This window comes from Dysidea avara, chromosome 6 (assembly GCF_963678975.1).
Source record: "Dysidea avara chromosome 6, odDysAvar1.4, whole genome shotgun sequence".
NCBI classification, from domain to species: Eukaryota; Metazoa; Porifera; class Demospongiae; order Dictyoceratida; family Dysideidae; genus Dysidea; species Dysidea avara.
The window spans coordinates 14005469-14030626 of record NC_089277.1 but is presented as its reverse complement, the minus strand read 5'-3'; the positions used below and the strand labels follow the sequence as shown (position 1 = coordinate 14030626).

At 36.0% G+C, this 25158-nt stretch overlaps 1 protein-coding gene across 1 annotated transcript in view; it reads right to left on the bottom strand.

Annotated features, from left to right (window-relative positions):
* Positions 1-20684, bottom strand: part of LOC136259271 (uncharacterized) — a 28942-nt gene extending 8258 nt beyond the window's left edge. The window contains exons 1-6 of the mRNA XM_066052759.1: positions 20562-20684; positions 13617-13719; positions 12821-13005; positions 7620-7734; positions 2229-2813; positions 2030-2080 (exon numbers count right to left, since the gene is read on the bottom strand). Of these exons, the coding sequence (XP_065908831.1) occupies positions 2030-2080; positions 2229-2813; positions 7620-7734; positions 12821-13005; positions 13617-13695 (1015 nt within the window). The 5' untranslated portion in view covers positions 13696-13719; positions 20562-20684. The remainder of the gene's footprint in view (positions 1-2029; positions 2081-2228; positions 2814-7619; positions 7735-12820; positions 13006-13616; positions 13720-20561) is intronic.
* Between the last annotated feature and the right edge of the window lie 4474 nt (positions 20685-25158).

Genomic DNA, 25158 nt, shown 5'->3' with positions numbered 1-25158 from the left:
AACTGGATAGCTACATAGATATGGTGTGTACAACATTTATAACTAGTGATTTACTATGCAGCTAATTTTTTTGATACTTCTCAGCTTCCAATTAAACTACAATAAAACAACTGTTTTGCAAAGTGTACTAGAAGAAAAAACAAACCAAAATTATTATAACTTTGAGAGCATGAGTCCTATTTTAACTTTCGCAGCAATAATTGACCTCTAGGGCCACATAGTACACTATTTAATGAAATACAGCGGCCTTTATTATTGTATAATGTATTAAAAGAGATCAAACTTATGATTATGAAATTCGCGATATGAAACATCGTCTCTGTTATCACCTGTAACTACACATAAACAACCAATATAATGTGAATCCACACACAACACTGTGCTACACCAAAACTCTATGTGACTGTCTCAGCAAAACCAGTATAGTTAACATCATTTACTATTTCTCTTATTGCATCAGTATCACCTATAGTGTCCAAGGAATGGGTTAACCAAAGTTTCAGCCTATTATGGTGGGTAGCTTTGGAATTATACAATCATGCATGTATTTACTTCTGCATACAAGTATGAAAGCGATACAATGAATAATTAACGATATTACTGTTTACGTCTACCACATTGTAAAACAACTTTTCACTTGTAACATGCATGCCCTATCCTATCCCATCCCGTCCTGTTTTGTTTCTGTGGCCCTTTCAGCTACAGAAACAAAAAAGGATAATCTAACTTTACATGAATAGGTGAACAAGATGGTATATACAGGGTGTATACGGTGCACTGCACAAAGAAGTAATAAAGTATAGTTGCAATGACTCCCACATCTTAGTTAGTAATTGCAAGCCTTTGCAAGCTGGTCACTTCTAGGCTTTACGATCATTATTTGATGCCTGTTGTACTGTACTTATTAACTGAGTCAGACTGTAAATTATAAGTTTGATATAAGGTTGTGCTTTTGCTCCAGAAGGTGTCATAGGTAACCTAACAGACAAACAGCCTGCATTAAATGACCACTAACATAATTGATCTTGTTTCTTATCAGAGATTTTATATGTGCGGTTTAATGACCCCACCAAAACACACAATCTATGTACATGCAAGCACTTCATAAGTTTTTCATGATCCTTTTGCAAAGCCTTACAAACCTGTTGGCAACCTAACAGACTCCATGAACATTTGTAAACTCTCACAACTTCTTTGTTTATTTTTCTGTGCACTGTACCATAGATTTAATTGATTTGAAATGAATAACAACCCCATTAAAACCTACAGTACATATTCTTTCCTTTATAACAAACGTAATTTCAATCACTGTTTTCAATATATTGTGTTGGTGTTAACTACACAGGTCACATACAGCTGTATACAACATGAGGACTTGAGAAGATTAAAAAGAAAGCTGTAGGCTATCAGCATCCGATGTTTTGTTCGCAGCAAATAATCAACTAATTGGGCCACATGGCACAATATGCTCTAGACACAGAGTTGGGATAAATAGCTACTTTGTAACTAAATTATGTAACTATTTACTTAAAAAGTAATATAATGTGCTTTGTAACTAGTAGCTTACAACTAGGAATAACTGTCTGAAAAGTAACTAAGTTACAATAGTAACTAGTTACAATAGTTACATTATAACTATAGGTAATTAAATTATGCTTAAAAGCAAGAGCACTTTAATTTTTTGTCATATATGCTACAGCCACATTAAATAGACACATTCTGTGTATTGTTCTTCATGACTCAGCTTCAGTAACAGATGTGACAATAATTGAAACTCGCCATAGAATCAGAAAGTGTACATAATTATAGTTCTCTTCTTCCTTTGTTGAAGTATATCCGGGCAAAGTTATGTTACAAAGCTAACAACAAGTCATAACTTATGTTATGAAAGCAACTAATAACTAAAAGTACTTAGTTACCTTTTAAGAAGTAACTGTAAGCAAGTAACTACCCCAACTCTGACTAGACATTTTAAATAGTGGTGGCCTTCACTGTGCAAAGCATTGGAACAGAATTACTGGATACTTACAATTATCAAAATCACGAGATGAAACATCATCATCCATGTTATTAGCTGTAACTACACATAAAGTTCAGATCATATCTAACACCCAAACTGCCCACAACATATACATCAGGCTTAGATCAGCAAGAAGGTTTTAAATTACATAAAATAAGCAAAGTGGTTGGAAAGTAATTCACAATAAATCTGTATTTAGGGAAATTACCTGGTGATTGAATTTCTTCATATCTATTGTATTGTCTACTCCAGGATATAGTCTTTACACTACGTTTTTTCACTACACTCACTACACAGACCACAGCCACAATAGCAACAATCCCGACGAAGATTCCACACCCTGCAACTTCGAAATAAATCTTATTAGAGCCATGTGTCTCTTTACTAGAGGAATTTGATATTATATTAATATGGACAAAAGTGAAGTTCTTGTCAAATTCCTTTGACAATCCTATTATATGTGAATTGCTTATAAATGTTCCACCATCATACTTCCTTGATATATTTTTCACTGTAAGAGAACAGCCATATTTGTATGAGCACCCTTTTCCATAATGTGATGTCAGTTTCCAATCTTTATTAGTACAGTTTCCAGCACCAGGGATATCGAGTTGGTCATTGTCACAAATACAACATGAACTCTTATTGTTGGCTCCTACAAAGCACCACTTTAGAATAGAGACCTTAACTTGTGCTGTAATAGAACAGTGCAGTTTTATATCTGAATGTTCATAGGGATGCTTCCAGGTGTCATTAGTAACTACCACACTTGGACAGTTGTCAATTTGGTTACCTATGTAAGAATGTTATAGAAATAAAAACATCTATGCATGTGTGAATAATATGTGACCAGATCTGCAAGAACCCCATATGTTAGCACATCTTTCAAATTCCATTTTATTCCATTTTCTAGCCAAAGGTCAACCAAAGTTTCAGCTCTAGATTCCATTTTCTAGCCAATGGTCAACCAAAGTTTCAGCTCTAGAAAGCAAGAAATTTTGAAGCTATAGTGCTACAAAGTGGCAACAACAATTTGTACAGTGACAATACAGAAAACAAACTACAGGTACTTAATTAAACAATCATAACTTATGAACGCAGTCCTCTACCAAGATCAAATTTACACCATCAGGTTCTCCATGAACAGACGAATCCATTGCTGGGTAAGTTTTGTCTTCTAAGCCTTTCTTAAGACTAGCAAAAACATGAGGTGAATCGCTTGTCCAATACAAGGCAGACTGCTGCTCATAGCTCTGTCTACTTGGGAGTACTGAAACAAAATAAAGATTTTGGAACTCCTCTTGCTGTGGGGATCACGATGCTATCAAGGTTTTTGACATTTCACCTTCCTTCAATGTGAAACAAGTGCTTTAAATTAAATTTTTCCAATTTCATAAATATTTCATCCATTGCATTTATTGTATTCTACCAAGCAAGATTTTAAACCTTTAACTTTCCAAAGATTTCAAAGCAAGATTTCAAAGTTTCAACAAGATTTCAGAGTTAGTAGTATCAAGAGTACATAATAATAGAAGTCCCTCTTCTATTATTATGTACTCTTGATAGTATCTAGATCACGAGACACTTAGTAACTGGAAATGTATGAAAACTTTTGCTAGTGAAGAGCAGAAACTTTTACAAGTGAAGACTTCAGATTTCAAAGCCATACAAGAGTTCTGGACCAGTATAGGGCATAGCACATGATACAAAAATATACATAATTATATAAAATATACGGAATTTTACAACAACTTTTCAAGATTTCAGATTTCAAAATCAGCTAAGATTGACGATTTCAACAAGATTTCAAAGAGCCTGTACGAGATTTCAAGAGTTGCAGACCCCTTGCATTCAACTGTAAAATTAGGCTTGCAAGAACATATGGGGATTCTTGCAGATCCAGTCACATATGACAACATAGTTGCCTATAGATATGTCAATCTGTTTATTATCCAAGCTACAGTATAGTAAGGGTATGATGACTTCAACAATAAAATTCTGTACTAAAATGCAGTGAAATAAAAGAATCAAACATGCATGAAGCAAAATAAAAGGTGGTAACTAAAATTGCCACTATAATAAACATACAACTGTAAAGTTCATGACAAGTTTGACAGCCATTCCACATACCATGGCTGCGAGGGATTTGTTGCTATATACACCCAAAAGCCCAAGGGTGCATCCCGAGGGCTGCGTGTGTATAATATCAGCAAATACCAAGCAGCCATAGTATAAGTGATATCTTAATGGAATACTTTCACACCTCAAATAAAAGGAATTCTATAGGATACATTTGCCATGCAAACCTCATACTTCTTTACAGGGAGACAACTAAATTTACACCGGTGTACATTGAGACGTGTTCCAGGAAAGTGGTTGCACTTCAGAAGAGCAAGCCACTTTCATCAAAGCTTTTATGTGGATGAGGTATAGTGGTACTGTCCTGTTTTCTACTAGGGGGCAAAAAATTGTAAATTTAAACAAGTAGAATAGGGATCGAAGTTGTGATTTTGAAAAAAAACTGCGTAAGCAAGAATTAATAGGGATGGTGATTCACAATACTGCTTAATATAAATCCCTGAAGGAATCATATGCATACCGTCATTACGTGTGTCTCAATAACTGTCATAGGCCCTGTGGGCACAAACTACACTCTGTCACACAACAGGACGTATCTCAGTACTGGAGTAAAATATTTGCATTCTGCTACTTGTATTATAAAGAGAATTATGTAGTAGTGGTTACCATGTGATGGTTAATGGTTACCATCAAACTACACAAATGACTAAACTTGAAGCAGCATGATTGGATATGCAAAATAACATATGACACAATACACCCACCGAACCACGCATGGAGATACAGTACAACCCAGTCATGTACAACTAAGTGTAGTGAGGATGTGTTTTGTACACTCAAGTGCATGATATAAATATAAAAGGTCTATCTATTCTTATAGTATGCATGACTAAAAAGCTGCAGGCTAGCAATAGAAGCTCATACTCAGTTTTGCATCACCCACATATAATGCTACAACATCCGCTGTAGAAACATTCCTTCCTCAATTAAAACCAGCATTTTTCCATAAAGTTCCTCAATTCTGTTAATACAGTGTACTTTCTTGTCTGCATGAATGCTCTATTAGAGTATACTTGACTGCTCTATTAGAATACCTTGATCTTTAACAATTTTCCAGAGAATTAATATACCCACTGTAGATCCTTCCCTGGATCTACAATCTGGATCTGGAGCTACAATAGCAGTGGTGTGACATCCCGCCATGTTTACAGTAGAGTATACATATTTATGGAGAACATGCAGTAATTTCATCATCGTTTCGTCAGAATAACATGGTTTGACTATATAACCAAGACATAAGTGGCCCTAGGGACACTAAGTTTTATATTAATGCATTCATGTATTTTACACCCATCCACCACAAGTATTAGCGTAGCTGATCTCTCTACAAGGTGACTTGTAACATAGCTGAATTCTGCACAATGAATTTTAGTAGCTGAACTCTCTACAGAGTGACTTGTTGTAGCTTAATTCTCTACAGGGTGACTTGCTGAAGCAGTTTGGTTACTAGGGGTGGCAACTAAATGTATCATACACTACGATAGTAGTGTATAGTTGGGACCACAAAGAAGTAGGCGTGGCCCACAAAAATAACATTACCCAAAAAAGCAGCCTCAATTTTCCCAGACGACGATGAGGCAGTATTGGTTAGGTAAAATTAAGCCCAAACAAGCTTTCAGATCGACCCGAAATGCTTTCAACAAGTTGCTACGGAATTTTAAAAATACTTTATTTAATGGAATTTTCTACTGACTGACTGAGTAACTGACTGACTGAGTAACTGACTGACTGAGTAACTGACTGATGCCTTCAGACAAGCGTAACTCGATAACAGATAAGGCTACGGGCTTGATTTTTTTTAACTGTTTGACGTCGCTTTGGCCCGACAGGTGTCTTTTGGCATACCGCAGTACGTACAATGCATTCTTCATGGACTTACCAGTGTCCTCCTGTGTGTCCCATTCATCTCTGCTAACAGTGAAAAATGTCGATTTGGCGATAGCACGTGATGGCTTCCCTTCGTAACAGAAATCATCCATATTTGTCATAGTGGCTATTTTGATAGTAGAGGTGCTTTTCAAACAGTTCTTGATTCGTACTGCTGTGTAACGGCTGACAACGAAGCGTAATAGATTCTTCACTTTTCAGACAATAATTGGGGCACATGGTGCCATTTCAGATGCGATATGCATGGGTTCACCAGTCATAATAATTTATTTACAAAAAAGTTAACAAACAAGTACACAGAAAAATTTGGAATTTTCAACTAGAATAGGGACCATAACACATCAATAAAAAGTACTGAAACAAGCTGGAGTAGTGCACAATATTAAATCACATTAAAACAATAATAAGTGTTGTATCCCTATTGTGCTCAAGATACCATAATGGAAATGCACAGTAGGGATATAACATTTCTTATTGTTTTACTGTTTACTGTGTGCACTACTCCAGCTTGTTTCAGTACTTTTTATCGATGTATTATGGTCCCTACTCTAGTTGAAAATTCCAAATTTTTCTGTGTACTTGTTTTATTAACAAAATGGGATTGTGTGATTGTTACACACACTGTTGGTTTTTGCTTGTATCTTCGTGTTCTTAATCTTGATTTCCTTCAAACCACCAAAAGGCACTCCTATAATGGCTAATCTAATTACAAACCAATTTTTCAAAGCAGTTTACCCTATAGGCATGATAGAAGTTTGATTTTATTTTACACAAATAATTGGTTATGACTCCATGAGTCTTGGTAGGATTTTTAGCAAAATTCAAAATTGGTACTAAGATTCACTTTAATAACCCTATTAAGTGTGCCAAATTTCAGCTTTATTGGACTATATACGTGTTTGTGTTTAATAGCAGATTTAAAAAAAAAAAAAAAAAAAAAACTTTGGCTGCTTGTATCTCAGAAATTGCTGTGGCGATTTCCTTCAAACTTGGTATGTAGACTCTCTTGCCTGATGGATATCTCTACAGCAAAATTGGTTCCAATCATTAAGGGATAATGAGCTACATATGTGTGAAAATGGCATTTTCTTTCTTCCTGTCAATATACCCATGGTGTGGCATGCCAGTTTCTTGGACTGCACAACACACTACCGTGTGTATTGATATATTTGTTGTCTTTATGCACCCACAATGACGTCAGCGAAATGTTTTAATTATTTGTAGGTAGACTTACCCAAGCCCTCGCTTTTCCTCAATTACACAGGCCATGAGCCTGCCACCAAACATTTAGCGGAACTCCAAAGCCCTTTCAACATTAGAAATGTTTATCAAAAATTGCTCTGACAAATGACAGTTTCGTGGCATTAAAATTTAATATATTCTATATATTTACTATTGGAAGCAGGCCAGAGCATGTTGATGGTTGTTGCAGTACGAAACCATCAAAAACAGACCACATGTTCACCACTTTGATACTAATGAGATTTGTATGAGCTAAGATTACAGTTGCTGTGTTATACATACATTGCATTACCTGCATAGAATATTGTAGACATAATATTATGTAACTTACAAAGTGGACAAGATGAATGTATATGAAAACATCCTGTTTTAGTAATGCCACATTCATTTGTGACATTCACAAAGAAAATTATCTTTCCTTTACCAGCACTTGACCACTTTAGTGTCTGCACATAAAACACACAATATAACAAGTCAGGTAACAATAGTAAACTTCCTAGAATACAGTATGTGATAGCATTTTATAATCAAAGTTGCATAGCAAAGCAGTGTGTAAGACCTGAGGGCATGTAGCTTTGCATTCCCATAATATAATTAATTCCTGTACATACACACATGCATGAGTATCATACAGTATGATAGTGCTGTATAGTAGACACTACAAAGGTTTGGGCATGGCTCATGTAAAAAATCACCCAAACACTAGCCTCAATTTTCCCTGACAATGATGAGGAGGCAGTGTTGGTTAGGCAAAACTAAGCCCAAAAAAACTTTCAGATTGACCTGAAAGACTTTCAACAAGTTGCTATGGATTTTTTTTTTAATTATTAAATGGAATTTTCTAATGACTGACTGAGTAACTGACTGACTGACGCCTTCAAACAAGCATAACTCAATAACAGCTAAAACTACAGGCTTGACAATAAAACAGTTCATTTTTTTATCCTAACGTAATCATTTTTAATCATAAAATAAAACGAAATGTAAACTTTCTTACAGGTATGTCCCCTAATGTCCATGAAGAATGCATTGTACATACTGCGGTAAGCCAAAAGGCATGTGTCTGACTGAAGTGATGTTGAACAGTGAAAAACTCTAAATAACAATAGTAAATACTATCATTTTTTAACCCTAAACCAGCAGAGAATGTTTGGGGAATGCATGTTTACACAATATGGGCACACATGGTGACACTAGATAGGTAACTTAATCCTTACAGCCTATAATTATACATCGTCTGTTCACTGGGCTAGGGTAAATGAACACTGTAACTACAGTGGAATACTTGTTATGAAGCAGTGAACAGTGATGAGTCACATCTCCCGTGTTTCAAAATTTTTGCATGTGTTTAATTTTGATTGTGGGTTTACTCATGTGAGTCATATATAGTCTGATAGAACATTTAACAGTGAATCAAATGGAAGTTGTTCCAAAGTGATAGGAGCAATTGCTGTTGAGTTATTAATCATTTTATAAAGGTATGTAAAGGGTTTGTACCAAAAAGTTATTTTCATGGCTAGTTTTGCCTCATCATTTAGAAAACCCTAGGTATCATTTTAATCTTTGTTACATCACAAGTAGAATGATAATTGCGTATCCAAAAGATGGACGCTTTGAAAGTTATAGTGCTATATACCACTTTAGCGTGGGCGTTCAAAGGCGCCGCTCGGTGTTTAACTGGCATATTGCCCAGGCAATATCATGGGAAAGTGGTTTGCCCATGACTTTGATGCCCAGCCAGTTCAAAGAAACGATACGTTTTGACTCATTATATTGAGCGGCATAGAACTTTGTATTGTGGGATTCATTTTTATAGTGGTTGCTAAGCTTAATATATTTTCAAAGATAGATTAGTTGGTTGTTAGTAAAGGATAATGAAGACACAAAAAAAGTGTTTGGGTGATTGTGGATGCGTATTTCTACCCACCGCGTATCAGCCTTTGAACAGACCACAGAATGGCAAAACTACTACTGCTACGCTGAAATAGGTTAGTAATTAACTTACAGTCCTAAGTACTTATTTAATATAATAACTTACTTACTGTCCCAATAGCGAAGGTAGTTGGCTTAACTTAGTACAAAAATGATAACAATATAAACTCCATCCCACAATCACAGGTTTTTTAACACTATGTGTCGAAGCACAATAACGTATTAATGACATTTTAAAGTCTCAGTGAAGCAATTGTGGGATTTAATTTTAATACAAACTGTACAGCAGTATGATCTCTAAGGTAAAATTTCTATTACAAATAACAAACGCCTAAATTATATGTATAAGAGAAAAAAAAGGGAAAAGTCCATAATGATTAATCATCAAATATTTCATCATAGTCAATACCTTGCAGTGTTTCATCACAAATACGTTGCTCTTCCTTACTGGTTGATTGATGCAGTGCCTGGCCAGAAAATGCAACAGAGCATCCTGTAAATGTACAACCATTTAGTATAAACGTTGGTGCTGTTGTTGCAGGTGATAGACTACTAGACATGGAACTGTTACCAGCTACCTGCTGATGTGCTGGAACTTGACAAATACTGGTGGATGGTGGATTGCTTACAGCACCCGCCATTATATTAGAGACATCAACTAGCTGTGCTGTGGTAGTACGTTCATACTGGCGCAATGCTTCCAGTGACCTGTGACCTGTACGCTGCTGTATCAGCTTCTCTGGAACACTTGCTTGGAAGAGAGTGGAGGTTCCATAAGCCCGAAGGCTATGATTTGTGTATTTTTCTAACCCTGCCTTTTGACACATTTTCTTCATCATTGTTCCTAATGTGTTTTTTCCAACAGGTACATTTGTAAACCATGGCATAGATGGATCTGAGGGAACTTCAGCAAACGGTTTCAAATAGAAAACATCACTTCCGTTGCTCTCATGAGGCAATACTCGTAAATACCTATCCAGTATCTTCACATGGCATCTTTTTTTATCAACTTCATATTGCCTAACCACTTTATTTGTTTGATTAAGTGAGGCAAATCCACCTTGGTTGTTTTTTGATCCGCGTTCAGTGTAAACATAGCACGCAACCACCTTACCATTGACATTATCCATTTGTCTTTTGATTTGAGATAATTTCAAGCTTCTGTGTTCTAAACCTCCCCTGAGGCAAAAGTTTTTTCCATTGTAGAAAAACACAGCATTTAATAAACCAGTAGGATTGTCAAGATTGATCACACCACTATCCCATAGCACATCCTCATCACTTTTAGACAACACAGGGATAGTTTTTGTCTCAGTGCCAATTCCACTACTGTGTAGACGCCTGAACACAGAATCACATACATTTTTTAGAGGCCGAAACACTGGATCCTGGAAAATATTGATTTGTATTTTTGGGTTAATTTTCCTTAAATGCCTTTGAATTGCTGATAATAGCATTTTAAAACTCCTAGGAGTGTATTGACTGCCGTCAGCCTTACGTGTTTCTGCAACATATTTGCAAAGCCACTCGCATATTTCTTCAAAATTCTTGGAAGCCAACACTTCAGGAGGGTACTGTTCTGAAGAATATCTCCGATTTCTTGCTACTCTCCATTCTTCAAAATTCTTCAGTGCCCACTCAGTATTCTTCATTGTATTTGCTGGGTACTCACCTTCTTTAAATGCATCGAGCTCTTCGCAGGTGACATCAAACAAAAATCTATCTTCGGATGTTTCCACTTCTTCCTCATTGTACTCGCTATTGGACTCTTTCGATCTCTTGCAATTCTCATTTGAAACCTTCGTTTGACGAGGCCGTTTCAATTGGAGAGATTTGGGTGCCCGTTTAGAATCTTTCTCCATTGGCTCCTCACAACAAGGACACCACCCAGGAATACCTAAACAGAACTTCTTTGCTCCTTCCTTCGTAATTCCTGGCCTCAAACTCGTCCGTATAAGAGACTTGCTGACAACTTCAACATGTGGTTGGCCATCACTCATACTGAACAAACCCACAATCAAATGTTCTGTGAGCAAACCCACAATCAAATGTTCTGTGCATGCTAAAGGAGATAACGTTTGGATAACGTAGTAAACCCATGATCGATTTGTTGTGGCTACTCTATAAAAGAAATGGACCAATGGGTAGTTTGTTTTTTCACCTATTAGGTGAGTGCACCCCAAGTGATATATATCACTTGTACCATGGCTGCTTGGGATTTTGCTGACATATACACCCGCAGCCCTTGGGCCTGCGGCCCTCGGGCTTTGGGTGTATATATCAGCAAAATCCCTCTCAGCCATGGTATAACTATTACTTGTGCAAGGCATGTATATTTATTAAGTTTTCTGGATTATGCGGGTTTAAGGGTTAAAATAATCAACCATTTTTTTAAAAACCCATAACTAATCGTTTTTTTTAAATGGTGCCAATATAATTTATACTACAATTGTTTTTTAAAATGATTATATTATGATAAAAACACTTTTAATAAACGATTAGTGATCCTACCAAAATTATGATTTGTAATAAAAAAGATGATGTGATTATTTTTTTTAAATAAAAAGCTGATAAGATTATGATTGTTTTATGATCGTAAAAAAAAAAAATGTATAAGTTTTTTATGTTCCCTACTGTACTAGTGTCCTCCTTTATGTCCCATTCATCTTTGCTGACAGCGAAAGGGGTTGATTTGGCGATAGCGTGTGATGGCTTCCCTTCGTAACAGAAATCATCCATATTTTTCACATTGCAATTGGCTACTTCAATTGCAGAGGTGCTTCTTGATTTGTAATGCTGTGTAATGGGTTGAACATACAGTACACCCTGTAGCTGACAACGAAGTGTAATGAATATTTTACTTTTCAGACGATAATTGATAGCTGGGGTGCGTGGCACCATTACTTTTGATGTGGCATGTGTGGGTTCAACAATCATTATAATGTTATTTTACAAAAAAAGTTGACAAATAAGTACACTAAAAATCTGGAATTTTCAACTAGAGTATAGGGACCATACATTGATAGAAACAAGCTGGAGTAGTGCACAATTTTAAATTACAGTAAAACAATAAGAAGTGTTATATCCCTACTGTACATTTCCATTATGGTATCTTGAGCACAGTGGGGATATAACACTCCCTACTGTTCTACTATCATCAAGAGTACAATAATAATAAAATTTATTATTTTATTATTTACTCTTAATTGATATCATGCACTATTTTCAATATGGTCCCTATCCAACTTGAAAATTCCACATTTTTTGTGTACTTGTTCAGTAAACATCAATCTCCAGATGCAGTGATACTCTAGGTATTTTTACATCAGTATATATCAAAGTAAGTTGCTATACTAAAGCAGTTGAGTGTTCTAATAGAGTAGTTGAGCAATCTATTTATGCCACTCAAGCAGTTTAGTGTCTCAAACTTAGCAACCATGTGAATGATGTTCTACTATCACCATGGAATAGGTTTTCATAATGAGCCAAACTATCAGACATATTGGTCTGCGAATCAGGTCGTGGAAATTTTATAGTTTTGGGCTTGCATACACTGTTATGAAGTATTTTAGTTCACAAGACATCATCCAAACTACTTACCTTATTGTTATCTTCTAATGTAAACTCAGTAGTGTTACGAATATGAGTTGTATTTCCATCCTTCCACCATTGGTAGGTCAAATTAGTTCCTGTGGCATTCACAGTCAATTCTATTGCATGACCATAAACAGCTAACTGCATGTAGCATTGATCAGCAGTACTATAGGTGTTCTCTTTAAAAAGAGCTACAGAAATAAACAGATAAACACTTATAACAGTACATGTAAAACTACAGTGTGTACCTACATAGAATGCAAACTAAAGTTTCAGTCAGCTATAAAATACCTACAAACATTTTACAGGTCAGTTGTATACCACCACCCACCTGCTTTGTAAAACATTTCAGCTTCTAATTGTAAGGCAATTGAAAGGTAAGGGGTAGACACTTTTGTAATGTTCTTTATTTGTAATATAGTATAACAGGCTGAGCATAGCTGAAAATCAAGCGTAATGGCACGTAATTGGTAGTAGGGGTGCATACTCAGATGAAAACACTTTTTTCTATTGATGCGGTATGTACGGGTTACCAGTCATAATTATGTACAAAAAGTTAATCTATCAGTACAAGGATAAATTTAGAATTTTAAGTCGATTAGGGATCATAGACATAAACAGCAGTGAAACAAGGGACCTACCGGTACATTTAATCCTTAATCAGTCATGGGTATACAGACTGAAATAGGGATTAGATATATTTGCAAATTTAGGCGATTTCCATTGTTTTACTACTTTTTATTGCTATGACCCCCAATTGAACTAATACTCTAATTATACACAACTGGTCAAAACTCAATACCTGTACAATTCTCAGAGCTATCACCATAACAACCAACACATAGCAGAGATAGTAGCAGAAAACAACAAATAGTAATCATCAGTAGCTTTACAAGATGAAATTCCTGCATGAGACAAGGCATGGTATGATATGAATAAATAAGCACACAAATTCAGAGTAACAATGGTCAAAATATAGCATACACTTTTAACAATTAAGGTATATCCCACAGGGACCCACAAGAAGACTTGTGCATCAGGGAGCCATAAAATTGACATATAAACTGCAGAAGATCACAAGGCCTTTATGTATAGAGACTGTCAAAATGGTTTATTCTGAAATCATATGCTATGTAGAGAAGTAACAGCTCAGTAAACGAAATGAAATCTCCAAACCAGAGGAGATCAGAAGTGATTAAGTGCTATTAAATATTAATTATGTAGAAAGCCGATTTCTGGGATTTAACAAAGTGTGGCATCATTGTTTCACTCACAAGAATATACACATAACTAGTCAGTGTGAGAAGATACATACATGTATATATGTCAATAGAGTTATATAATTTTTGTGTCAATATCTAGGACTTGTACAAAACAAATTACACTATCTTAGTGCTTCTATAACCACAATCTAAATATCCGATGAGCACAATTATGCTTTACTATAGTTTTTGTACTGTGACTATTAAGACTCACATGAAATTTCAAACCAAACAATTAATGTAATGTTTTAAAGTATAGCGCCTAAAGTGCTTCTGATCTCCTCTGGTCCCAAGCAATGATTGGTCAGAATGGGAGTAAACCCTATAATTAGTATATAATACCATGTAGCCTAAGGGGCAAATTTTTCAAGGCGGAGCAATGTTACCTAATAAAAATTTGCGGATTTGCAAACACTCCCAAAATGTATTAGACTATGCGGAGGGCTAAATATTTCATTGATAAAATTTTCACTGTTAACCTCATAAACTGTGAACTCAGCGACAATTTTTCTACTAGGTTATATGGCACACTACTGAGTTATATGCAATTGGCAGCATATATACTAATCAGTCACTGACTAACTCCTGATTGAGAAGTTATTTTTTTATAAACACTACTGTTTGTTGGAATCACTAGGGACTCACAAGTAGAGTCTATGCATTAAACACTGTCACAATAGTGTCTTTGATGTTTTATGCATAGCGAATTGATGACCAAGAGATAACAACCCTGTCTACCCAGGTACCTGGAGTGAAATGCTTGGCCTTGTGATAAAGCAAAAAACAGTGGTGTGTTCTAGGGCAGCTAGACAATATACCATGAGTGTTTATGCAGATTAAATCTAGTACGTAAATATATTTAGCAGTGTGAGCATAAATGTAAAAAGTTCCATGTGACTTGAATACCTATGAATTTAAGATGGAGAAGTACAGTAACTACAGTGTGTGAGGCCTAGCATATGGTATCTTCTCATTGTATGGAGTCTATCGTGCTGGTATATAGGAAGGCAAATGAATTTAAAAAATATTTTACTCTCATATACATGGCATCTCTATGTAATGTTGATGCACTCATACCACTCCATATAAGGCATACCAAACCACATACTGTAGTTAATGAAGTACTAACCTAATTCAGTTTCACTGGAAACAGGATGTTTATTAGGCTTTACTGTGTTTCCTGCTGTCTACAGGAAATACGTTATCATCCATTACTAGTGAGAGTGTAATAGGTTGTTCCCCAAACTATACACAGTATATTCATCTTAGTTGATATTATCATACACCAGAACTATGTATACAGCTGGTAACAACTTTTATAACAATAATTCTAGAATGGGACAGTTTCTGCTGTCATCCAAAGCAGTCACAGTACAACATCTATAGGAAAGATTTGTAACTGTTGCCATGATGGATTTAAAATTACTGTAGATATACAGTAATAAGGTTGAGACCAAAGTAATAAGGTGGCCTTATCAATGAGGTGGAATAACTGGATCGTTTGTATACCATTCTGGATTTGTTACATAATACTACAAAGTTTTTCTTATCAGAAAAGATGAGTTTCATGAATCTTTGAGTTGATACAGTCATGTTTTGAAGTCCACTGGACTGTTATAGACAGAGTTTGGGTAGTTACTTCAGAAAAGTAACTAGTTACTAGTTACACATTACTGTTATCCCATGTAACTTAGTTACAGTTAGTTACTTTTCAAAGGTAACTAAGTACTCTAGTTACTAGTTACTTTCGTAGTACAAATTATGACTTGTTTTTAGCTTTTGTAACATCAGATATGCATCATTAGGGATGCATTACATAAGTGCACTTAAAATAATAATTCTGTGGTTATTTCAGGTCAATTCTAAATATTGCTACGTCTGTTACTCAAGCTGAATCATAGAGAACAGTACACAGAATCTGTCTACTTACTGTGTCTGTAGCATATATATGACACAAAAATTGAAGTGCTCTTGCTTTTAAAGCATAATTAATTATAGCTACAATGTAAATATTGTAACTAGTTACTATTGTAACTTAGTTACTTTTCAGACAATTACTCCTAGTTACAAGTTACTTGTTACAAAGCAAGTAACTAGTTATATTACTAGTTACTTTAAAAGTAATCAGTTACGTAACTTAGTTACAAAAGTAACTAGTTAGCCCCAACTCTGGTTATAGATACAATAAGACAGCCAAGGATGACTGCTGGCTGTTTTTCAGAAGTGTGGCTTATGTGTGTATACCCATGTATGACATGAGATTTGGAATAAATCTCTAAGAAACCAACCAAAGAAACAATGTACGTAGAGATATGGTACAATCTGACACAGACACCATTAAAATTGCACATCTGTCAGTCATGGTGAAACCTCACTTGACAGCTGCCTCAATAAGACCATGGCTATTTCAGTTAGCTAGGGTTTTACAATCAAATAAACTGATATTGTTATTGAAGCAATATGTTTGGTTAGTGTTCACATTAATGAGGGATCACTGTAAAGTTAACCAATGAAATGGATTCTGAAATAATTCTATGCTAAATTCTATTTGTGTGTGTGTGTGTGTGCGTGCGTGCGTGCGTGTGTGTGTGTGTGTGTGCATGTGTGTGTGTGTGCATTGAATCCCCCTCCACATACCACAAAGTGTTACATACACTGTACAGCTACATATCCAGTGTTATAATGATACAAAGATGAACAGTAGTAATAAAGTAACAAGTACACAAAAAATTTGGAATTTTCAACTAGAGTAGGGACCATAACACATCGATAAAAAGTACTGAAACAAGTTGGAGTAGTGCACAATATTAAATCACAGTAAAACAATAAGAAGTGTTATATCCCTACTGTGCTCATGACACCATAATGGAAATGCACAGTAGAGATATAACACTTCTTATTGTTTTACTGTGATTTAATATCATGCACTACTCCAACTTGTTTCAGTACTTTTTATCGATGTGTTATGGTCTCTACTCTAGTTGAAAATTCCGAATTTTTCTGTGTACTTGTTTGTTAACGTTTTTTGTAAATAATAATTATGACTGGTGAACCCACGTATACCGCATCTGAAATGGCACCGTGCACCCCAATTATCATCTGAAAAGTGAAGTATCCATTACGCTTCGTTGTCAGCTTTGTTCAACCCGTTATGCAGCATTTCAAATCAAGAACTGTTCGAAAAGCACCTCTGCAATCCACGCATACCGAAAGAAATGGTGCAGCGCACCAAAAGTGAAATATCCATTACGCTTCATTGTCAGTTATGTTCAACCCGTTACACAGCAGTAAGAATCAAGAACTGCTTGAAAAGCACTTCTGCTATTTATCAAAATAGCCTCTATGACAAATATGGACGATTTCCGTTATGAAGAGAAGCCATCACGTGCTATCGCCGAATCGACACTTTTCGCTGTCAGCAAAGATGAATGGGACACAAAAGAGGACACTGGTAAGTCCATGCAGAATGCATTGTATATACTGCATTATACCAAAAGGCACCTATCGGGCCAAAGCGACGTCGAACAGTGAAAAAATCAAGCACGTATCCTTAGCCATTATCGAGTTACGCTTGTCTGAAGGCATCAGTCAGTCAGTCAGTTACTCAGTCAGTCAGTCAGTCAGTCAGTCACTAGAAAATTCCGTTAAATAAATTATTTTTTAAATTCCGTAGCAACTTGTTGAAAACGTTTCGGGTCGATCTGAAGGCTTGCTTGGGCTTAGTTTTACCTAACCAATACTGCCTCATCGTCGTCGGGGGAAATTGAGGCTGTTTTTTTGGTGATATTATTTCGTGGGCCACGCCTACTCCTTTGTGGTCCCTACTATACAGTTACTATCGTACTGTATGATGTGATGGTAAACTACTATATCCTACATGCCTATGTGGTTATCATAATTAAGATAACAATGTAAGGGACTTTTTAAAAGGCAACCTAGAAATGCTGGTATATCCCCTTTTATAGGTTCATTTCCTTCCCCATGACTGGGGGGGTCTTCACCCTGCAAGAACTTTTGTATGGATATCAGGACATGATAATTAAGTTATTAATTAAATCCTCTCACTGCTAAATTTCCTACAAGCTTCACTGTACACTAAACTACTTAGTTAGAAACTGGACCTCTGTAGGCATGCCTGTTTCAGGGTAAACACATCCTACTATGAAACATGCGATAGAAAGCAGTAGTGCATTAGAATTGTACTCAGAGAGTCTTTTACAGCATCATACTGGATAAATCTGGTTGTAGTGGTAAAATTAATTAAACCTTATAAAAAATACTTACTCCCACATCATAGCTAGAACATGGCACACAGAAAAAAAGCATTGGTTAGCGGAATAGTATAACCAGTTTGAAAATAACAAAACATAAAAAGAGAAAAGAACGTAAGTTTGAAAATAAAAAAAATATGTGACAACTAATGTACACTGTACATGTATTTCCACTATCAAAGTTTAGTGCAATTATTAATAGTCTGCAGGGTCATATTAATTTTTACGGCTAGGTAAGTTTTTGTCAAGTGGGGAAGAAAAGTTTGGGTAGCTACAGACAACATTGCTCTATTACAAGTTATGATTCATCATATACACTTCACTACACAAGTACACACCACATGTATGTATAGTAGTTTTAGTAGTCTATTGAAAACTAGCCTCTTGAGACTGAACATAAATCCATGAATAATATCCATTTATCCATCAGTAACTTCTTGGAAACACTGCATCACTAATACCTTTTCATTGGCATGTCCTCAACTGTACACACATCCACATGGATAAATTAATGATGCATTAATTTTAATAACGTATCGGCAAAATCCACCCATGATGGAATAATATGGGCATGATAGTTCCTTGCAGTATACGTCGTTTTGCTTCTACCACAGCATAAATTCACTGTGATAACTTTTCCTCTCTTAACAAAAGGTATCAGTTTTTTTGTTTTTTTTTGTAAAATAGACAAAAATTGATAATAATAATAATACAGATATTTTTATATGTTGAAATTTTCATGATTTACTATACATGTCGATATGTGGTACAATTGTCTTAATACAGGTACCAACCATGTAGTTATTCAGTTGGTACCATACCAGTTTACAGAACGAACATATGTGTGCCCACACATGTACATACATACAATTAACACAAACACACACACACACCTTCCTTCTTCCCCCTACAGGTCACGCTGCTTTCCTAATTGGAAGGGACAGACAGCAGCAAGAGTGGACAGTCACGCCACCAGTGGTTTACTGGTAACGATCATGGTACAACTACACAGAAACCAGAGGATCCATTGAACTCCAGCAGCAGCATGTGCCCTGGCATTATGACAATATCCACCAAGCTGTGCCTTTCCTAAGTGCAGACTTCAGTATCCCCTGGGAGGCTTGCAAAACCTCCACAGGGGAACCAGGTTGGTGTCTACCAAATGATGCCATCAGGAAGCATCCTGGGCTTGGCACACAGTAATCCAACCTTGTGATCGCTGTCAGCTTAGCCGGCTAAAAAAGCCATTGCCTATGGGTCACTCTTGGAGGTGCTGACCGACTAGTCTGGCGGCACCCGCCCAGAAGAAGGGTTTGGTCACTCTAGCATTACAGAGCTATAACAATGGAATGTAATTAAACAATGACATCACAATTATGGCAGCAAGAATGGCACGTCTAACAGCCACATAAAGTAGGCAGTTCACGAGATAGATTAATGAATGGCTGCTCTCCATATTGATTTGGCTACTTTACTAGTACATCAATTCTAACTACAAGGTTCTTTTACTACCTCTGTATTCTGTTCTTATAAAGAACATCCTACAAGCAGCCTCAAATCATATTGCATTTCACAAAGCTTTGTGACAAAACTCTTTCACGCATTATGTAACTATGGTAACTCCAAAACAAACGTCACAAATATTTAGTAATTACCAACAAAGCAATCTGATTAGTATTACCTGTTTTGGTAACACGCTAAAAATTTTGAATGCTAGAGTGACCAGACCCTTACTCTATGCAAAGGGGAGGGCACCACCAGACTACTGACCGACATGGTGTTAAAAACACTAACACACGCACGCACGCACACACGCATGCACACACACACACACACACACACACACACACACACACACACACACACACACACACACACACACACACACACACACACACATACGCACACATACATACACCAAACTACACTAAATCACATGCAACACACATACACACATACTAGAAGAGAGACCACGCTCTCTTAGTTATGCACCGTATTGGTATTTCCAGAAAATAAGCCGCGGAAATAGAGGTTTACCGGACACTATTTTTGTGATTTAAATTACTCAGTAGCTAACTACATGTACGTGCCATTGTAGGGACGCTTAGTCAGTCAAGTTTTACTACACCTGGCACGGCCAAGCATACATAGCCTAGTTACAATACTACACATATTTAATAAGGATTCCCGCATACTTTCATAATGTTAACTTACGGTTTACAATTTGTGAAGACTGGATCGAGGCTTAACAATTATAGCAATATATTAATGTTCGTTCGTTCCAAGGTTCGTTCGGTCGCGTACCTCGAGGTGCACCTGCTGTGAACTGTAGCGATATATTTGGACCCCCCAAAAAAGTGGACCCCGGTCCATTTTTCTTGAAATATTTGGACCCCTCTGGAATATTTTATCCCCCCTACAAAATTTACATTTGCACACATTCAAAGGGAGGTCCAGATATTTCAGCTGAAATAATCGATCCCCCGTCTATATAATTATCTTTGCCCTTACCAATCAGCTGACCAGGGGCGGATCCAGGGGGGGGAGGGGGGGGGGGGGGGCCTTGGGGGCTGAAGCCCCCCCCTTCATATTTAGGCTTTACTTCATCAATATGCTGAGTATTATAATGAAATTTTGTCTTAGCATAATTATATGATCACTAATAATACAAATACTCATAAAACCAACTTATAAACATCTTTCCAAGGTATTATCAGTGGATTTATGCTAAAGTTTATGCAACAAGGACCAGGATCAGCATTGGAGTCGTACAAGATCGAGATACTCTAATAGAGCAGTCAGCTAACTACTCTAATAGAACATTCACTGGAAACATGTAGTTGGTTCTGTTATGGAATTTTTCCAAATCTGCCTGCACCTATAGCTACATACAATGAAGTGCATTGGTCTGCATGTTTAAAGGGCTTCATTCATCTACTTGTGTAGTTAATATGTATGGCAATACTTAATTCAGGTACACAATTACCATTGAAAATGCTCTCAAATTCAATCTTGTATTGTTCAAATTTCAAAATTTTCTACTTTCAACATTATTATTCTAACATGCACCTATTCTTGGTTGTTCGTACCTACCCAAACTTTTCCATTAGCAAAATGCTTCAGAGAGCCATACCTATAATCTAAAGGCAGTATATAAAATATCTACAGGCAGAAAATATTAGGGATTTTATGTGGAAATGTCTCCAAATTGCAGTATTTTAGCATCAATTTTTCAAAATTTTCCTGGGGGGCATGCCCCCAGACCCCCCTAGTTCCAGCATGCTTCGCATGCTGGGAAACATCTCTACCCAAGAGATTATTACCTTGACTTAGCCCCCCCCTTTTATAAATCCTAGATCCGCCCCTGCTGACCACCCCAGTTTCTGGAAACTGAGTGACAAGTGTGAAGTGTAACTAGCATTTTCTCTTACGAGCTGCCTCTGCCACACTTTGACCACTGCTGTCAGTTTTCGACATCGATCCTTGCAATATGATGCAGAGTGCTTATTGTGTAATTCCACAGCAAATGTAAGTTAAATGACGGGTCGTCCCCTGTCACTCAATTAAATTAAGTTACGCTTACTATCACAATAAGGTGCTGCATGTTAATAATTTTTAATATTATGCAGACCTACAAAACTTCTGAGCTAGCTATACTGAATCACCTTAAGCAGCAATTGCTCAAATATTATTTAATTCGCTATTATGAAAATGTGATTATAGAATTGACTTTCCCTAGCTCTGGACTTTGTACATCATATACAATCAGCCCTTCCCAGGAAACAATCCAAAGTAGAGTACCTACTATTGCTGCAGAGATTTAAAAGTAGCTATATTAAGTTACTATGAGACATATACAATTGAAATTACAGTGCTTAGCCACTACCAGTATGTCTCTGTGAACCATCTGTTGAATCAACAGCATCTTCCATGTTATTTGTCAGGAAGATGTTGAATCATGATGATGCTGCCTGTATATAACAGATTTCATCTTCTGAAAGAATTTTCTTAGCTCAATCATGCAAAGAGTGGGTGGACTCAGCCAACCATACTTAATAACTGTATTTTACTGATGTAGCTAAATTTTGTTATTGTAACCACACAATCCATTTACACATATGTTACGGTCTTTGTTTGGTCATACGCAATCCAAAATTTTACCTGTCTGTGCATGTGTGTGTACTGTTGCCTCACACACATACACTGCACACACACTGCATTGCATTAGATGGTTGTGGGTGGTCAAGAAATGATGTTCGTGTTAACTAGAATTACCATTATAAAAATAAACATGAAACTGTACTTTCAAGACAACCATTCCAACTACAATTAAATCACATACATACATACATATCAAACAGCATAGTATTGTTTAGTAGGGTTTCCCTCAAAAGTGATGCATGCCACTAAAAATACAGCATCTAAAAAAGAGCCCATTTGCCCAGGTGTACATTTCTTAATCTATTATATCACTTTCACACCTAAATTCCAAAGGATACATTTGCCATATAAACCTCTACAGGGAGACAACTAAATGTACACCAGTGTACATTGAGATTGCACTTCAGCCACTTTCATCAAAGCCTAAATGTGGATGAGGTATAGTGGTACTGCCCTGTTTGTTTTATATAGGCCAATACTATGGGGTGCTGTTTGTACCAAAATTGTGCAAAAATTCCTTATCTAAAAACTATAACCATACTTTATCAATGCACTACTTTATAAATCATGGACATATACTTTATAAATCATATGCATGATTTATAAACCATATACCTGATTTATAAATCATTGACGTACTTTATAAACTATAACATTGATTTATATAAATTATACATGTGATTTGTAAACTATAACACTTATTTGTAAAGTATAAATACTGATTTATAAATTATAATATTAATTTATATATCAATGCACTACTTTATAAATCATGTGTATAGTTTATAAATCATACACATGATTTATAAATCAATAACATACTTTATGAACCATACATGCGTAATTTATAAATCATCATTATGATTTATAAATTGCACATGTTAGATTAATAAATCATAAGTATATTTTACAAACCATCATCACGAGTGACTTAGTTTGGTTATTGTTGTATTTTATAAATCATTGATGTACTTTATAAATTAACGCATACTTTACAAATCACATGTACAATTTACTTTTGTAAACTAGTACTATATGATATATAAATCAATAGTGTAATTTAGTAGCCTTACGTTGTTGTTTAGAATCGATAGTTAGAATTCATATTAATATTACTTAGATGTGCATCAAATGGAAAGCATTTGTGGTATGTGATCCAGCACAGGATTCAGCAAACTTAGTACAAGCTTTGGCAGCTATTGTGAGCATTTGCACTAATGAGAGCAACCTGGCAAAGTGGAGTATCACCATTACCAATGTCCAGCGGCGGAGGAAATAGTTGATATGAGAGGGGGGCTGGGCTGACCCAGACTTATTTCTATAGTTTGGTAAGGTGAGACCAAAAAAAAAAAAAAAAAAAAAAAAAGGTCGCAACCAACTCACAAGAGCTTTCCACCTCACCAGCTACCATTTCTAGCTGATAAACTACACAAAAATCCTTTCATAGTTCGCTACACACTGACTACTTTATTAGAGTGACTGCTCTATTAGAGTATCTCGATCTTTATCACGGTTTTCAGCCCCACTCCAAGAAAGATAATTTCGGTGTGATGCCATTCTGAGGGGGGGCTAAGCCCCCCTCAGCAGACCAAGGGGGGGCTTTAGCCCCCTAGCCCCCCCCCCCCCTTTCCGCCGCCTATGCTAATGTCCCTGCCAGTGATTCCACCAATCGTTATGCCACTGTTGTCACTGGATGGCTTGAGCGCAAATCCTACACCGTGTAAGAGTAGCCAGCAAGAGTGGCATAATTAGTGGAATTATTACTGGTAGGGGAATTACCCACAACGATGACAGGGACATTGATACTCCACTTTGCCAGGTTGCTCTCATTAGTGCCGCAAGAGCTCACCGGCAATAGCTGCCAAAACTTGTACTAAGTTTGCTGAATCCTGTGCTGGATCACATGCCACAGATGCTTTCCATTTGATGCACATCTAAGTAATATTAATATGAATTCTAAGTATCGATACTAAACAACAACGTAAGGCTACTATTGATTTATATATCATAGTGCTAGTTTACAAAAGTAAATTGTACATGTGATTTGTGAAGTATGTGTTAAATTTATAAAGTACAACAATGATTTATAAAATACAACAATAACCAAACTAAGTCACTCATGATGATGGCTTGTAAAATATACTTATGATTTATTAATCTGACATGTGCAATTTATAAATCATAATGATGATTTATAAATTATGCATGCATGGTTCATAAAGTATGCTATTGATTTATAAATCATGTGTATGGTTTATAAACTATACATATGATTTATAAACTATACACATGATTTATAAAGTAGTGCATTGATATATAAATTAATATTATAATTTATAAATCAGTGTTTATACTTTACAAATAAGTGTTATAATTTACAAATCACATGTATAATTTATATAAATCAATGCTATAGTTTATAAAGTATGTCAATGATTAATAAATCAGGTATATGGTTTATAAATCATGCATATGATTTATAAAGTATATGTCCATGATTTGTAAAGTAGTGCATTGATTTATAAAGTATGGTTATAGTTTATAAATAAGACATTTTTGCACAATTTTGGTACAAATGGCACCCCATACAAGACCAAAATTGATTATGGGAACAAATCAATTCTCACATTACTGTTATCACTAATTAAAG